The 19,105-nt window shown below is 43.7% G+C and overlaps 1 protein-coding gene across 3 annotated transcripts in view; it reads left to right on the forward strand.

Moving 5' to 3' along the window:
* GINS4 (GINS complex subunit 4) overlaps window positions 1-19,105 on the forward strand; it is a 60,782-nt gene that overhangs the window by 19,164 nt on the left and 22,513 nt on the right. For all 3 annotated transcript variants that reach the window (XM_085634031.1, XM_085634032.1, XM_085634033.1), the window contains exons 3-5: window positions 279-365; window positions 8,551-8,664; window positions 12,640-12,737. In XM_085634031.1, coding sequence (XP_085490157.1) covers window positions 279-365; window positions 8,551-8,664; window positions 12,640-12,737 — 299 coding nt within the window. The remainder of the gene's footprint in view (window positions 1-278; window positions 366-8,550; window positions 8,665-12,639; window positions 12,738-19,105) is intronic.

A 19,105-nucleotide genomic window follows, 5' to 3' on the forward strand; every position in this document is an offset into this window, starting at 1 on the left:
GTCTGCTCTGTGTTTTATTGTGTTCTTTAGTGTAGTGATAATTTCAGGTGGCTGAAAAGCAGTGTGGGGGAGGAGAGTACGCTTACCATATCTCCCTGTGCCTCCTTTTAATTTCATAACATTTCGCTGCTTTATCGATAAGTTTTAACAACATTACATTCCCTCTACATGTCTTCTTACCATGGGGTTGTAGGAGAGGGGTCAAAGAGGCAAGGGCTCTTTATATTTAGCAGTATTTTCACGTTATCTCACCTTCCACTCTTCTCTTTTTAAACCAGGCCTGGCTGAATGAGAAGTTTTCACCGGAACTGCTGGAGAGTAAATCAGAAATTGTGGAATGTGTCATGGAGCAGTTGAACCACATGGTAATATATTTGTGTGATTAGATGGATGCACAGATGCTGCTCGCACTAGGAAGCAAGTTAATCTGATCTCATGGCGCCACGGTGCTTGTGTTTTTCACAGCTTTATTACACTTTCAGTGCCATCCCGGCTCCACCTTCTCTTGATGCCAGACTCCCTACACTCTTGTAGAGTTGTTGATTTTGTTATCCATTATGGCTAGTGATAATGTTGAACTTTTAGCAGTAATGTTTAATAGCATTTTTAGTGTTTGGATATAGGCAGCTTTAGCTGTCTGTTGCAAGCGCTAATGAGACAAGTATAAGGTTGTGGTATGTTATGAATGATTACAGTGTGCCTTTGGCTTTATGACGTTGAAGATGTGAAAAAGACGTTATTTGTTTTTTACTCAACAATTTCATATGAAAGAAAGGCGTTAACCTGCACCATTGTGTGTATTGCGGGAAGTGCCTGCCACATGTGTTATCTTTGTCAGTTCTTGTTATATAGTGCAAACACACAATGGTCCTCATAACGGATGGCCCAGAGTGGTATTCCTAGGGGGATTGTGGTCCGATCTCTTACAGTGCTGCACCTCAGTAGCCTTATTTAGGAGTTCTATAAAGTTCCGCGTGCAACTTTTTGGTTACTGTAGAGCACAAAGATGATGGGATCAATGTCCAGTCTGATGAAAAGCCTTTCTGGGGGAGAACACATCCATCCATTCAGGTTGGGTAAATGCCCATCGCTGACGCTCTGCGATCGGGGTGTCCTAGAGTTTGTAATGTCTATTTAGAAAGGGAGTCTGTATAGCTCTGTTTTCAGAGTTTGCTGAATCGCACGTGATTGGGTTCAGATCTCAGTGATGAGTTGCATGTCATCCACAGTCTTATCTCCCAAAATTAGCAGTGCTTTGTAAGGGTCAGGAAATACATACTGGGCTTAAAATTGATACTGTGCAGTGGTTAAGAGGTGCTTTTTACTGGTCACAGAATCAAATTGTAACACAGTTATTTAGTAGCTGAAAACGCATTACACATCACAAAAGTGCATACTGTTATTTAGACGTGAAGAAAAAAATCCTGTATTCCGTGTGTAGCAAAAGCAATTTCCACCAAATTTAGAAAAGAAAACCTCTTCCACTTCCTGCCTATTCTCCTCACACTGGTTCTTTATAAATCTACGCCCACAGGCTTTCTTTCCATGCTATGCATTAGGAATGGAGTTTAGGGATGTTTCTCTTGCCTTTTAGTGGAAAATGATCACAAATGTGTGAGCCCATTACAAGATATGTTTACTCGGAGGAACAATGGGCTGGCTGGAGTGTAACCTCAAAAGCTGTACCGGATCTACGGGCTACTGAAGCTAGAGAGAGTTCGGTTGAGCATTTTGAGGGCTGTGAGAGAGCGAGCCGCTTCCTCGGCATCTGCTTCTTTCCTTGTTGCCCATGTGTATCAATGGGGCTGGAAAACATTTTTATTCTGCAGGCCAAATCCAATAATTTTGCCTTGTGTAAAAAGTCATGCTTGAAACTGGCAAACCTCCTTTCATGCTGTATGCATACTTTTTTTTTTTTAACCAGGTTTTCGTTAAATTTTACATTGAAAATACACAATTTTGTACATCCAGATTTTACAGCACAGGTAAGATTATGAATGTCTGTATAGCAGTTTAATTGATTTGGCAGAAGTGGCAGTACAACTGTACTGCTGTGACCATGTGCTTCTGTTATTATGGTCCTCATTTTATTCTGCCACTGTGTCGACTTTGTTATCCAATTTGTGACATAGGTGATACGGCAGCGATGTAATGCGACTGTCCTTAAATCCTTTGCTGCCTAAGTATTTGAATCTTCAGTGTCCTCTGCATAAAAGCCATGTGAACTGCACATGTATAGACACTACTCCAGTCTTCGAACTATTTTCTGTTCCTTAGAAGTGGGGGAAGGAGGAGGTAATTCGCCATCGTGTCTGTAGAAGTAATTTTAGTGTATCAGAATGTATGAGATTGGTGTCAAACCGTTGACCTGTGTCTTCAAATTCATTATTAGCTGGATTAAGACGACTCTGAGCTAATGCATAAGGTACACAGAGTACACTGCAAGGCTTGGGTAATTTGCCATTATTCTTGGTATCTAGATCCTACACATCGCAACATTTAGGAATACGAACATTGTAGAAAATAAGTCGGGGAATTTAATTTCCCCATCAACTTGGAGTGCAGGAGGTTTTAAGAGTAAGAAAGCTAAAATAGCAGCAGTGTTTGCTTTAGTAATTTGTTAGTCCCCCATCTCAGTCGGGAGTTATCAGGAGGGGCAGGACATTCTTTATCCCAGATTTGTGTGTAGATTTGCGACACGCAGGTCACGTAGCAAATAATTTAAATGGTTGATGTATTGGCAGTCAGAAGGAAGATGGTGGTCAGGTATGGGTCTTGCCACTACTGAAATCCAAAGGGCTTGCTGGTGCCTATAGTGAAGAGGCAGCATGCACCCCAATCCAACCAGCAGCAAAGAAGGATTGCCCTGCAATTCTCCAATATTACATGGTGGCGTCCAAAGACTTTATCATCTAAAGCAGGTGGGTACACCTCAGCGTAACCTTTGTTTTTCCAACCAGTTCATAACCTCCCTTGTTTCATTGCTTTTGTATGTTTTTGTTTACTTTGTGTGCACTTATATTTTCGTAGCATCTAGCTTACCTAAGGGTTGTCCTTAATTATGCAGGGAACAATAAACCTGACCCATTTAGGTGGTTTGTCCACAATAAAATGTAAAGAAAATTGGGTCAAATGAGCAATTTCAGCGGCACAACTTTCTAAAATTGGTTATAAAATAGGAGTTGCAGGAAGTTCAAATAATCTTCGCATGCCATTTGATGTGGCTTCATATAATAAACCATCATAGCAGAAGACAATATAGTACTAATTGAATTTTGCAATAATATCAGCAATAATAGTCCACAAACCCACATGAATCACTCAGATTTCAGATTCACACACTTTTGGAAATATATATTTGTCTCAAATTTCAGCTTCCATTGCGGCTGATCGGGGCCCAAGATGGTGGTTTCTCTTAGGTGCTCCTTCTAAGGTCTTTCACCGGCTGGCTGCTCCCCCGGAAGCATTTCTGAGGGGAGCACTGGACACCCCAGTTCCTTGAAAGTTCTTAACGCAGCAGCTCCATCCGTTATCTGAAAGGTGTCTTTTAGTTTGCTGCACAGCTCGTCAATGTGGAAGTGAGTAGAGGCAGGCAGCTGGTGGTAGTGACCCTGGGTGGTGCTACTCAAGGTGGGAGCCTGAGTAACCTGGAGATTACCAGTACTGGTGCTCAACAGCTGAGGGGCAGATTTTTCGGGAGCCTAGCTTAACCTGAGTCGAGGCAGTTCAAAGATGATGCCCAGGGACTATTGCTAGAGTAGGATTAAGCAAGAGAAATAGTGTTGCTGACCCTGGGAGTGTTGAACAATGGTTGCTGCAAATGACTGGATGGCACCCTTTCCTTGCTTTGGGGGAAGTAACTCTCGAAGAATAGTGAAGGGGTATCCTGAAGTGGACCCACTTGAGGAAAGGGGCAGTTGCTGGAGCTCCTTAATCACTGTGTGGCCTCCTGGCAGAACATCATGTGGGAACCATATCTAGGAGACTGACAAAAGAGGACTTCTTCAACCCCAGAAGTGGTACACAGAGTGCAAGTAGAAGCAAAGCAGCTAGCACACAGTGCACTAAAGGACTGAAGCTTACACCAGGTTAGAAAGCCCTACTACGATAAATTAATGTTAGGTGCTCAGAGATGGCTTATATACGCCCAACATAGTATGTGCATTGAGAGCATTGGAAGACAAGTTGGAGTCACTGACCAACAGAGTGGCATGTGTTAAGGGAGGGGTAGAGGCTGTTGACCGTGGACAGCAAAATACAGGAGCTTGAAGCGTTCAGGACCAATCTGATTGATAGCTTCACATTACTAGAAACCAATATTGAAAGTCTAGACAACATCCACAGAGGAATCCAGGTGTGCGTGTTGGGTGTCCCTACCACAGTCCATGCCAACACACTGTGAACAGAACTGTGTCGGGTTTGGTGAAGTTCTGAGTATGGAAATGGAGATGATACATCCTGTAGTTGGGGTGTGTTTAGATTACCTCAGAAGAGTGTTGGTTCAATATTGTCTGCAGAGTCGAGGGCAAGAATAGAGAGTTCAATAGTCAAGAAGGGCAAAGTGATGGAAGATGCAAGGTTCCTTTTCTTCTCCGATCTCAGTCCAGATACTTTCGTTTGAAAAAAGCCCTGATGACGGTGAAACAACTTGATGGCAAGGGATATTAGTGTCAGATGACTTTCCAGTGAAACTCTACTGGCAAGAAATGTGTTGTCAAAGGGGACTCGCTGAGGAACTTCTTGATTAGTGTTCCTAGAGATAATGTGACATTGTGAACAGTGATGAGTAAACTGGCTCTGAATTGCTGTTCCTCTGGGGAGACCTGTTTTTTGGCAGAGGAACCAAGGATTCTCCCACTCCACCAAAGCTTCTGGGAAGGGTATCAATGGAAGGGGGTTGGAGATTTGCCCTTTGTTCTGTGCATTGTCTCCACTTTCCCCCTGTGGCACTAGGGCCACTTGTGACTGAAGGCAGTGATTGTGGTCTGAGATTTGACAATTGATTACTCACAAAAGTTATATATAGAGCTAGCTAGACATGAAGGTATCAGAGCGCTTTACAAGTTGTGAGCGTAGGTAATTAGAGCTACAATGCGTGCAGGGCAAATGCAGGCGTATTAGCAATTTAACAGTAATATAGTGAGAACAATCAAAGTACATATAATAACAATATTAGGTAATGACGTTAGTGCAGAAATAGTGACTGAATGGGTCAGGTGACTGTAATGGAAGTGTCAATAGAGGGTTGTTGAGTCTGTAATTATGCTCTTGAGAAGTATGCTTTTTTTGTTGTACAGTGTGCGGAATTGATAATTAAACTAGTTAAAGGTCAAATTCAAATGACCTTTTTCATAAAACATACTCTATTTGTCTCAAACACCAGTTCGCTATTTTCTGAAAATGCACATATGTTCTCAAATAACTGCTTTTAATTTGTAGCAAATAGACTCATTTTGTCCCCATTTTTTTGGCATATCATTTTCATCAGGTACCCTGGATTACCAGTCTTGCACTTGGACTGATAGTAATTATATTTTCAGTTGCTGCTATTATATGTACAAGTTCCACCATACACATACACCATAGTTCACTCTCATGCATCTCTTCGTGTGACGGGGATGGTCCTTTTATTTCATGGATGTATGCTGCACACCAGAAGTCATTGTCTGCTAGGTGTTGTAAATGTAGGCGATAGACTGTCAAATGCCAAGTTAAACATCTTGATATAAGGGGTGGTTTGTGTAGCCTGTGGAATGAAATGGGTTCTGCCCATGTAAACAGCCCGGAGGTTTTGCTTTTTGATCACATCGTATTTGAACGTTTTTCTGTGGGTGAGCCTCACAACTGGTGACTCGCATACTGTAAATACACGGTACACTGACTCTGCATGTTTACCACCAGTGTCTGCTGTTTAAGTTAAGGCTGCTGCAACACAACACGGGTAAGGAGCACTTTGCTGGTTATATGTATGCACACATGTGGGGACTGCACATGTGAGACTATCGTTGTGCAGAGCCCAGTAACTCCGCACAGGTAGCCTGGCTGGGTTCTCTGCAGGGTTAGATTTGGACCTGGGGTAGGCTTTATAATATTAGTGGACACATATGAAACGTCAGTGTGGTTTTCTGTCCTGCCTGCAGTGACCCTTTATTATATACACAGGGAGAAATCTGCCTTAGGGAGTGGTTTATCTCCTCTTTTGCCTACAAAGTCCAGTGTGTTATCAAACTGGAGCAAAAGGTATGTACCAAATCAGATCTGCAAGTTCCAAGAAGCTTTCAGTACACCTTATGTGTCCTCCAGAATTGTAATATTTCTCTTGCTCAACTCCGGATCAGAACCCAGGCCTTTTGTCACTCTGCTGGGCCAAGTTAATTACTTTGCGCTCCAGCACAACAAAAGCTTCGCCACACACAGGGAGCAATTGCCAGTACTTCACTGTGCTACTGAGGAAGAAGGGGTGGTGAAGAAAATCTGCATCTGTTAATTGGCTGTCACACTGTACCAGTGTTGGGACAGTCCGGCTCACTGAACAAAGGAATGAGCGAAAAGGAAGGGCCAGGACTTCCTCTCCAGGCCCGATGTCCACGGATCCAAGGGGGAGCGCCGCCGTGCCACCCCAGCTGTGGTGGGCCTGCCTCTACTCCCCGTGTCTGGAGGGACAGGGAGGCCACCTCAAAGAAAAACTCCAGTGCCACAGGCTCCAGCAGTAGCTAAGGAAGATGCTGCTCGTGCGGGGAGTTGACTGGGAAAGCTGCAGGTGGGATCCCTGTGTTGCCGTCCCCCCCCCCCATGAAGGCATGCAGGCTATCCGGGTGGGACTGGGAATGCCCCAAGCATTAAAAAAAAGCAACCAAAAATCAGAGGCCGGAGCCACTCGTTATGCATTCACACTTCCCTCGAGGGAGCACTCCATAATGCCATGCAGGTCTTGAAAATGAGTTTCTGGCTGTTTGTGATGGCCTCAGGACGGCAGGAGCCTCATCAAAAAGAAAGAGAGAGCTTGAGAGAGTTGTAGGAGTGCAGCAGCTCCCACCTAAGGAAACCCAAAGGTATTTTAAAAAGGTTACCGTAAGTTTTCAGGGTCTAAGAAAGGATGACCACCCTAGGATTTATTTAATTTTAAAGCATTCTCAAGGCTGAAGCTTTTGCTCTACAGTCAGGAGAGCAGACCCCTTTAGGGGCTTGTTCTATGGCTGCAGTTTATATGGCCAAGGGCTGATTAAAAAAGACATGCATGGTTCATGTTTTACAAGGATTTATTTAAAAGTGTTATGTAGATTGCCTTATTTAAATATTGCTCTTGCCTATAGTAAGGATCATTCCTAAAAAGGCTGTAATGCTTTATTAATTATAATGCATGCACATGATTTCCATGATGTATTACTTCAGATGATTGCAAATGGATTATGGTTACTGAAGTCAGTGATCGCATGAGGTATTATGACTTGTGGTTCTGGACTTTGAGTGTGGTAACATTGACCTGATGTAAAGTGATACCCACTATAGGGTTATGTGCTGCATTGTATGGTGTGGGGATACCCTGATTTATGGGTTCATGACCTTTTGTTTTAATTTTATACCTGTATTCCACTGTCAACTCATCTGAAATGCATTGCTTCTGAACAAAGAGTGTCACTCCACGCCAGCCCTAAAGTTGCTCAGGATTCCAGTTGGCGCCCATAATAATAATGAATTATATCACAAACTTGTCAAAGCCTCCACATAGTGACTCTCTGTGAGAGAAAAAAAACTGTTTCTGGAGTATTTTTGCAGTTCCATGAGGGTTTTAGCTCACCCTGTAATCCTACCTTGTGCCTTTGTTAAATAAATAATTATTATCATGGTATGAGTCACATGTGATCTTTGAGTGATAGGTCGGGTGGTTTGGCTGTTCCACACTTCAGCAAAAAGAAGCCAGCCACATTCCCAGCTGCCTCAAATATTCTTCCTGGTTTCAATCTGCCAGATGTGATGTGACAACGTTGGGAAACCGTTACATTTTGGTGGCCCTCCTTAGTGCATGCGTACCCTTGAATAAAACTAGAAAAAAAGAAACCATACACCCGTGCCGTTGCATGGTGTAACTTGTTAATGTCACCCTATATGTCACGTGGCCAGTTGGAGAGCTTCTGGGCTCCTATGTCAGATGATGGATAAGGTCTGCCCAAGAGAGGAGGCGGCCCTTTTGCGATTCCAAATTTTCCATGTTTGTTTTCTTCAGCAGGCAAGAATAATAGTGGAGCAGTAGGGACTGTGGGTGTGGATGTGGGGAGTCTGGGCTGGGAGAGATAGTCTACCCCATGAAGTTAGATTGCAGTCACAACTGTGATTTAATTATCAGTGCTGTAAATCTAGCTCTGTAAACATTTACAATTTTGTCAGAGCTTTGTTGACTGAGATCTAAATGCAGCCAGGGCACAGAGGGCTGATAGGATTGGGTTCACTGGGGATATTTACTAATGTGATGATGCATGTGATCTTAGGAGCATCATCTGTCTGGACAGAGGGTCACCTGATAACTTCCGAATCTTGTTTATTCTTCCGCAGGAGGAGAACCTCAAGAGGGCGAAGACTGGCGATCTGAAGGTTAGCATCCACCGGATGGAAATTGAGAGGGTGCGCTATATTCTCAGCAGCTACCTCCGTAGTCGACTTATGAAGGTAAGGCAGTGGTTTCATGGTGGTTGGAGTTAGTCCAGCGGACAAGCAATGAATTATGAAGGGCAAGAGCTCTGATACCTCTTTAGAAAAGTTACCATGACATTAAGACTGACTTGTGTGGTATGACATCTACACTACAACTGTAAGTAAGGCAAAACAACTTGAATATGATTTGTTCTTAAGTTCTAGCCAATGTAGGTTTTAGAGATGATAGTTGTTTTTTGGTCAAATTTGTCTCCCAACTGTGTTTTGGTAATTTTAAAACCTTCTAATTTGATTAAAAACATTCTAATAATTCTAATTTGGTAGTTTGTATAATTAAGGTGTTATGCAGGTCAAGTGTAGAGTTCACTTCTGCTTCATCCATCATGGATGGAGATGAAATGGAGAGATCTTTGCAGGAAATGTTATTGTGACAGCATGTCCCATTTGCACACTCAGGCCTGCATTAATTATCAATCCAGGTGTGCGCTTTTGTTTTGATAGTTATTCCCTCTACAAAAATAGTGATATTTTTTAAGTGGTTTCTGGCCTAGCACTGGTATTTCTCTTTTTGTTCGATCTGCTTTAGGCTGTTACGTGGCTGCAACAGATGCTGCTGATTGTAACTGTGAATGCAACATTTGTGATGGAAATCAATAAGATGACTGAAGAGGATTCTGGAGTTACAACTCGGGTGTATGGAATGCAGAGCCCATGGTTCAATAGAATGAAGTCAGGGTAGTAACCTCTACCCGAGACTAGTCATTTTGCATTGTCAAAAAGTAAATTGACTCATGCAGCTAATAGCTCCACGTCCTAACACAATTCCTTTTACGCTTCTTAAATTAATTCTAGCATTCTCATCAAAATTAATACTTGCAGTTTGTAAACGGATCTTTAAATCACTGAAGGTCCCCATCGCCTGGCTTGGTAGCATAATGATTGCATCAAGAGTGATAGATCACAAATTAGTAATTGTAGGATGGTAGATCTACTTAATGTTGAAAGCAGAGGTTTGACAGAACCCTTTTATTATATCTGGAAAACTGGATTGGCAAGAAAAACCTAATCACCGTCTTCTAGGCTGGTCTCATATGGGAGAATCTACTATGGATAAAGTTACTGCATACATAGATTAAAACATGGGTGAGTACTTCTCACCTCCCCCTTTTCACCTCTATGGATGGTAGACCTAGTTAAACCTTATGCAAAAATCAATAGTTTCTACCTGTTACTCGGTGGCACACACCTAATACCATTAGCTTATGCATATGATATTCTACTGGACCAGACTCCCATGGCCCTTGAAAGGCTTGTCACTTCGATATGTGAGTATAATATTCTGAAAAAGTTACATATGTATCTCACAAAGACAAGGTATGTCTTTTGAGATATGCAGGCTAACTCTAATTGTGTTGCCGATGGGCATAGACTTGAGTTGATAACAGTTTAAATATCTAATAGTGACACTGAGTGAACTATTAGGTTGAAAGCCACACTTGAGGGATGTAGCTTGCAGGGTTAGTAGATGCTGCTCAGGTTTTGCACATTTTAAAAGCCAATTCTTTCCTCAAACTCTTCGTCCGTTGTTAAGTTTTGATGCCAAGGTTGTTCAAATACTTCTTGACTCCTCAGTCGGGTTCAATGATAATTGTAAAGACACTTTAGATATGATAGTGCAAAAAGTTGTGTAAACTCTTTCATACTAGTCCAACGACCCTACAGTGTTTGAGACTTGTTAGGTGTATCTGTTTTCCCAACAAGAGTGGATGTGAATTTGTAACAAATATTAATCGTCTCTGCTACAGTGTAGGCCAGTAGTTCTTAACCTTTTGACTTCTGTGGACACCCACTTATTACTGGAATCCAGGCACCCCCCACTGAATCATTATTGGAATCCGGCAACCCCCACTGAGTCATTGTTGGAAGCCAGGGACCAAGGCCTAAGCAACTTAGAAGATTTGAACCCAAAAACAATTACACAAAAATACAGAAACAAGCATTTACCGAACAAATACACAATTAATAAAATTGTAATTCTAATTTGTAGCCTCCAATTTCAAATGAATTCTCATTTACAGAACGTTTTAATATTTTCAGTTTTGCTTCTTTATTTATATTTACTTTATTCATCTGTTAATACTATTATTTCATTTTCTAAGCAGTCGCAGACCACCAGGGCTCCGTGGAGCACAGGTTAAGAACCACTGGTGTAGGTGATACTTTGATGACACTAAACTGGAAAGAATCCGCAAATTTGTCAGGAGGCCTCAATCTCTTTTTATTGCCCATTTTACAAAAATATGGCTTAGAACCACACTGGCATGATACAGATTTACCTAATGTTTTCTTGAGAGCTTTAGTAATAGAGTAAGGAAAGTGAGCTTTTTGTTAGACCGTGAGAAATTGAGGAAACATAAAATGTGTTCTCTTTAATAAATAGTTATGCTTTCATTTTGTGAAAAATGAAGTTATTGTTTGCTTTTAAGCCACATACAAGTAGAGCCTAGCTACGAATAAGACTGCATCAGATCAATTTATTGGAGTTCTACAGTCGTTGTAATAAGAATACCAAACACAAGAGCTGTCACCTGTGGGCTTCAGAGACTCTTAACTGTGTCATTACAAATTCTCCAGTGTTACAACAAACAAATGATGGACGGAATGCTGACAATGCAAACATCCTCCCTCAGTCAAAAGATCTGGGTTAAATCCATCGTTCTTTTGCCCACTACGCCACCCCAGTTAGGACCCAGCCTTTGACTGGAGGTGAATGTTTTGATTTGTTCTGCATTCCGTCCATCAATTGTGCGTCTTTTGCTTTCTCGCCCTAAGTGCGCCAGGTATGTCCGGACGTGGGTCCTGGGCTCACTGTGCCACTGGAATCAAGCTATCCTTGCTGTTGAGGGGTGAAACCCCTCCTAGGATGCTTGTTTCCGGTCCAAGGAGGACCTGGCTTGGCAGTTCGGGCTTGACTGTTCCCATGAGGCACAGGGTCAAGACTGATTTGCATATGGCCAGGTCTAAACTGGGGTGGCATGGTGAGCAAAAGAATGATGGATTTAACCCAGATCTTTTGACTGGGGGTGAATGATTTGATTTGTTCTGCATTCCATCCATCAATTATGTGTCTTTTGATTACAAATTCTCCAAGCATAAAATATTAGCTCAAACAATATTTATGCTCTCTTATTAAAGAATTAGCAATCTATGTTTATGATGCACTGACACTGTGCTTGAGGTGCGAAACTTGTTGACAGCATGGTGCAATCTACAACTGAGGTGACCAATAATTAACAGGTGTCCTTTCATATAGCTCAGTAACCTCTCTGAGTCCAAAATTCCTTATTTTGCAAATTGAAGGCCCTTCATTTCGTTTGTATTCAGTGTGAATGTAATTTTATAGTATCGCACAGAAGAGGTCCTGTAAAAGTGACTAACCATATATATATTTTTTTTTATCAGATCTTCTGGGATGCTCTTAAAATTTGATACATTTTATGTATGAAGATTTCTAAACTATTTTAATGCACTGTTCTATGTATTTCTATGTTTTTAACTGTAAGTATAATATGCAGATGTATTTTTATTGAATGAATGTAGTTTTTGTTGCTTTGCTGCATGATTGGGTCTTTACCCACGATTTACGCTATTGCTCTTCCCCTTCTCTTCATCAGCAAATAGAACTCTATAAAGACGACAGTGTTCATGACATTACTTCTGCATTTGGATTAGTAACAGCTGCCTAGGCTGGTCCTGCGGCATGTGTTTGGCCACCTGTGTGAGCTGTAATGCAGAGTGTTCTCATTTGCTTTAAGAGGCGCTGTAGCCTGTAAATGCAGCTAGTGCTGCTATTGTGTTCCATGCTTGTGTGGACAGAAGGAGCTGTATGTGCCAGACCTGTTAAACCTGCCCTACCCAGAGAGAAGCAGCTTGTGCATCTGAAGCTCACCCTAAACTACAGACCCCTCACTACTTCTTCTTTCTTTACAGATTGAGAAGTTCTTCCCTCACATCCTTGAGAAAGAGAAGTCCCGGCCGGAAGGTGCACCATCCGATCTGTCCCCTGAAGAATTTGCATTTGCCAAAGAGTGAGTATTAGTAGGGGCAGCTGAGGTACATCTGGTCGAGCTCCTTTCACTATGAGCTATCACAGGCTTTCCTAAACACAGCACGTCATGTAGTGGCAGGGCTGTGGTTGGTGTTCTGGTACTAGCGTTTGGAGTGCCTCTGCTATTGTGGTCATGGAATCCAGGTACATGGCGCACTTTGAGGCTAATAACATCTTTACTGAGAATAACCCCTACAGAGAGAACATGGTAACGTGGAAACGATACATCGATGATGTGCTCATCCTATGGAAGGGTAGTGTGGAGACCTGCCAGGAATTCTACACATGGATAAACAACTTGAACCCTCACCTACGCTTTACCAAAACAGAGAGTGAAAAAGAAATTCCTTTCCTGGATCTACTGATCACCCTCGAAAGGGGAAAACTCAACACTACCGTCTACAGAAAAACGACTGATTGCAACAGTCTACTGGATTTTCACAGCCATCACCCCAAAGCACTGAAGGAAAATTTGCCCTTCGGACAATTCCTGCGGATACGCAGGAATTGTAGTGACACCCATGAATATGACATTCAAGCAAATTCCCTCACATCTAATCTAAAAGAAAGACATTACCCAGAAAGGATTATACAACGAGCATGCAAACGAGCCAGGAACAACAACCGCCAGGCACTACTAGAAGAAAAGACTAAGGAAACCGATAACACCATCACCTGTGTCACAACCTTTACCCCTCTGTCAAACCAAATCAAAAACATTGTGAACCGTAACTGGAGAATTCTGAACACAGGTAATCTCATGTTGGAGCGCCCCAGGTTTGCGTTCAAGAGGACCACCAACCTACGGGACCAACTGATCAACACGAGACCCCGCGTGAAGACCATTCGTCAGGAATCTACGCTATGGTCCCTCCCTGCTGTTAAAGGCCATTACCCATGCGGCAATTGTAGTGCATGTCCCTTTACCAAACACACGACACACTTGGAGCTGGACAAGGTCACGTGGGACCAACGGAGTCACACAAACTGCAACACAAAAAACTGTGTGTACCTCATCACCTGCCCCTGTACACTGCGCTACGTGGGGATGACCACAAGACAAGTGAAACTAAGGATAAGCGAACATAGGAGTACGATCCGACGGGGGAGAACAGCAACCAGACTAACGAATCATTACATTGAAAAAGGGCATACATGTGATGACATCAAGTGGACAATATTGGAAAACAATCAACATTGGAATAACAACACCCTACTGCGCAGAGAACAAAGCTGGGTACATCGTCTCCGGACCAATGAGGTGGGCTTGAACGATGATATACCATGGACTGAATTATAACCCAGCGTGAGGGGTTATGAGTCAAATTTTCAGCACGCACCCACAACTACATTATGACGAGCTCATACCAAGCCATAACATGCCCAGGGTCTACTTTGTCTTCGTGATACCTCCCGTTCTGAGCAACCCTGTTCAAAAGAGACAAGAGGCTCTAGAATATGCTCCCCTGAGTCACCTGTCACACAATGACTTTAAGACTGAGGCACCATCTGCCCCTCCCTAGGGGGATTTGTCGCAACTAGGAGCACCCTACCCACGTAACTCCACTTTCCCTCCCTTCCTTAGTCTTGATCAATCAGGTAGGCAGCGACCCGATAAACCATGCAGGGTTGGTTATGTAGTTACGTATTTTCTTTCCCCCCCTCCTCCCCCCCACCCTCCCCGATGCCCCCGAGACTCATCAAAACAATAAACTCTCCCGAGTCTACAACTGATTGTACATACATGGGCACCATAACGATCCAACAATACAACCTGTTCACATTAGAACGCCGTATTTACTGCACGAGATCGGCTTTTTCGAACTGTGCACATTACCTTGGCAACAGCAGAACGCTAGCCAGAGCCATTTTTTGACACACGCATGCGCGTAGTTCGCCTGTCTATCTTTTGCACATGCGCATCAACACACACTAACGCAAACACAGCTGCTCCTCGTAGACGACCGGACACGGGTATCGCCCCAATCAGTCCACGCGGGAACTACAAAAGAAACCCGGAGAGGTCCTCGTCTCCATTCCAGGTAGGAGGACGACTGGGGTAGGTGGTGAAGAGGCCACGCCGGAGCAAAACTGTGAGTAAAAACGCATTTATAGGTACTGAGGAGAGTGGCCATTTACTCAAACATAGTGTATATGACAGCTCAGACAAGTTTGGATTTATTATGAGTAAGGTTGACTAGCAGTTGCCTGTCATTTATTCCTTCTTCACAGCACTAGAAGGTGTGTACGCTCGTCCCCTAACCTATGGAGCATTATTCTCCCCGTTTTTAGGTGAGTGTTGTAACATATCCTAGTAGGAACCCTAATGATATAGACCTACACACTGTATGCCGCATGAGGCTTTGGACATCTGGTTTGATCTCTGCCACGGTCAGTGCCTGGACTAATGGGCGACTCCGATCGGCGACGGGCTGTCTCCATTCCAGGTCTCTTTCCCTGGCCCAGGCGCCCGGTAGCTTATCGTTGAGACCCCATCACGCCACCACCCGTGAGTGGAGGTGATATCCCTTTTGAATGTTTTTTATTATGTACTCGTTTTTTGAATATCTTGGATAGGTGAACATTCTTTAATAGGCAGGATGTTCTCCTTTCTCTTTCTTTCCATATTTACCTAGGCTTTTTATCCTGGAGCGACCTGACTCTCACACAGAGAGCAGTGCTATCTCGAATTGTACGCCCGGATAGTAACTGAGGGTAGTACCCCTCAGTCCACATTCACTTTCACTCTTTTTTTGGTCCTGAGGAAGCGCCAAGGATCCTTTTTTGGACCATTGGGGCGCGAAACATATCGACCACATGACCACACACCAGTTACCTAATGGCACATCATTTCCAATAAGGTAACACCCAACCTACGGGTTTTTTAGTATGTCAAGGGTGCTATTTACATTAAACCTTATTCCAGTAACCCTTAGACATTTTTAGGCTACCACGTCACTAACACACTCCATCACCACACATCTTTTTATTAGGACCCAAACCACACACCCGCATGCACCAAACGGCGTTTTCTCTAAAAGATCTCCGCTAAAGTGACCCTTCGGGGGACCCGTAGGGCATTGCAGCGCCGGCCCGACGTGGAGCAAACGCCCAATGATGAAGCATGACATCCTTCGGGGTGTGTGAGGGCAACAAGAGAAACTAAGCTATGCCCCCCCACCTGATCTAAACTTATTTGGGCCTGATACTAGCCTAGGCCTTTCGTCTCTTTTATCTCTTTCCGAACTGGTCTCTTTTGCCCTTTCCCTCTTCAGGAACAGTGTCTCCATTTGAGTATCATGGAATCCAGGTGACATAGGAGAGGATCTTAACTAAAGAGAATTTTGCGTCACTGACATTTTTCAGTTGTTCGAATTTCCTTCATAAATCCTTATTTTCAATTGTGTTTGTACAATTGGTTCATTTGAAATGAACCAGGACCACAACTCCCAGAGTGCACCTCTTTAACTGAACTGCCTTGACCGAAAACATGGTGTGCCGAAGGCATGTCTGCCATCGGGTAACCTAATAGGGAGTTAAATGTGCTTCTCTCTGTGTCTTAATGGAGAAATAAGTGTTTCTTGAGACCCCAGTTGAATCTGTTGATTATTCATTATGTCATCAAAGGTTTGCAAACCAAATGTTTGCCAGATTTAAGTTTAAATTTTAGTTAAGTGTTGTGGTAGGTTTAAGTTTAGGGTCCCTGCCTAGTGAAGTGCTGGGACAAGTTCTTTTTTAGAATCAAATCTCTTTTTTATTGGCAGTCCTTTCAGGATAACGATTACACAATATGTCGCCTACAACCCAAGCTGGGCCGGCCGCATAGTCTGTCGAGATATGTTGTAGACAAACCATGTCATATTGATCATTACGGTCCACCTTATCTGGTTAGTGTTGTATGGGTTGTTCTCGATAAGGAAACACAAGGAGATGATGAGAGGGGCGCAGAAACTTTTCAGACCCTCCCTCCGTCACAGATCTGGGTTGAATCCCTCAGCGTTGTTTAGCTCTCTTCGCCATACCACCTTTTCCTTGTGTTTGCTTTGTTCGCCCTAAGTTGGCAGGGTATGCCTAGACGTGGGTCTCTTGCTCACTTTGCCCCTGGATTGAAGCTAGCCTGGCTGATGAGGGGTGTTACCCCGAAACTGGTCCCTGGATGCTTGTTTCTGGTTCAGGGAAGACCTGGCTTGGCAGTTCGGGCTGGACTGTTCCCATGAGGCACAGGGTCAGGACTGATTTGTATATTGCTGGGTCTGAACTGAGGTGGCGAAGTGAGCTAAAGAAAAATGATGGATTCAACCCAGATTTGTGACTTGGGGTGAGAGTCTGAAAAGTTTCAGCGCTCTGTCCATCATCTCCTTGTGTTTGCATTGTTCCCGATAAGGCCGATCCTCTGATACAGGGGTAAGAACGGTAAGTAAATGCCACATACATAAAAAAAAAGCATTGTAATGGAGGTAACGCAGCATGCCACCTACAACCTGTACTGGGCTGGCCGCGTATCAGGGAAGGGTGATTATAAACCTTGCGAGTAATAACATAAAGACTCATTGATCTCCTTAGTCTGGGTTCCGGCGAAGTTCCTATTCATTATGTTGCGGTCATGTGCGACAAGCTGCTATTGAAGCAAAAGAATATAGGGAATAACCAAAGATGTGAGCAATCCCCCTACCATCACCACCACCCCAACCCCTTCCGAAAGTGAGCCAATTGTTGAAAAGTGTATGCTCTGAGAATATTTTCTATTAGGTTTTCCGCACTGGCCTGTAACTTTCATGTAGCCCTGTCCTCACCTTGGGTGTCTGGTAGTAACCTCAAGATACATTGGGAAGTTGGGCAAATCAGTTCCCTGAATTCTGTGGAGAGGATGGTGTTAAATGGGGCCCACATTTTAGTATATGCCGAGGTGTCTGTACATGTCGCCATCGACAGTCGTTCCATGTGCAACAGTAACCATAGCTGATGTAGCTATTGCCTATGATCCTGGATTGTGTCTGTGCCCCAGTTGGTCAGCAGTACCCTGTGTGTGGCGTTCAATGCAAGAGCTATCGGCTTCCCTTTAGTGGAGCAAAGTGGAAATGTAAGTGCATTGGGAGCCCTGGTAATTTGTATGCGGGGAATCGGGATTTCGGTATCGAAAGTGCAGTCAATGTCATTCAGGATCTGTTCCCAAAATCTAGTCGGTTTATGGCAATGCCATAGGAGGTAAAGCAATGTCCCTGGGCTGCCACATCCCTGTCAGCACCTGCCGTTGCACTGTGCATTCCATTTCTCCATGTGGGTTGGAGTATAATACCAGTAAGAAATTATCTTGTAGGATGTTTCTGTGTGCCCTCTAGTGTGTGTCGTGTGATGTTTTCTTTAGAAAATATCTTCCCATTCTTTATCTTTTAGAGATCGACCTAGCTCTGTTTCCCAGCAGATCTGTCCTTCGTTCTGTAGTTATGTGCTGTTTTTGTCAGGTAGAGATAGATCTCTGAAGTACGCTTCTTGCCGCCTGCCTTGAGGAACAGACATTTCTCATATAAAGTCATGGGTCTACCCTCCTTAGGACGTACATCGGGTCTAAGCATCCAGTGTGTCAATTGTACGTGGGTGTATCGGTCTGCCTCCAACATGGAGTAGTCCACTTTGAGTTGATCAATTGGGATGAGGCCATCTTGGTCAAAAAGGCATTCCATTAGCTTATATCCGCCTGCGATCCAGTGCTTGGTGGTGCTCGGGTCATGCCCAGTGGAAAGTCTGCATTTGCGAACAAGGGTGTCATAGGCGAGTGGAAATGTGGTGAATCCCGCCGCAATCGCCACTTTGTCCCAGACTTTAAGTGTTGGGCTAGTTACAGGAGAGGAGTAAAGACCCTACGCCCTGCAGGTCAGAGGCAGCCACACCTTCCTCCATATGTGCGATCCTGCTACCGTCTGGCCCGTGAAGACCCAGTGCTTCTCGGTTTGCGGGCGGTTCCACTCCACCAGATACCGCGATTGCTCAGCTTGTTAGTAGCTAAGTATGTTAGGTACCGAGAGGCCCCGTCCTGTTTTTAACGCTGTATGAGCTGCTTCTGCAACCTGGGTTTCGTTTTACCCCATATACAGGGCTTAGTTTCCCTTTGAAGAATGCTGATTGCACCTGGCGGGGAAGTGTCTGAAAAATGTAAAGGGCCGGTGGAAGAATATTAATTTTTACAGCTGCTATTCTGCCAAGCCACGAGAGTGAAAGTCTCTACTACTGCTCTAGCTCCTTATGGTTTAGGGCCATAAACCTTGAGTAATTGTCCGCTGCCGTTTTACTGCCTAGAATCAACCCTAAATAGGGGAGGTCTTCGTTGACCCATTGGAAGTCAAATTGAGA

The sequence above is a fragment of the Triturus cristatus genome, chromosome 11 (assembly GCF_964204655.1).
Source record: "Triturus cristatus chromosome 11, aTriCri1.1, whole genome shotgun sequence".
Taxonomy (NCBI): domain Eukaryota; kingdom Metazoa; phylum Chordata; class Amphibia; order Caudata; family Salamandridae; genus Triturus; species Triturus cristatus.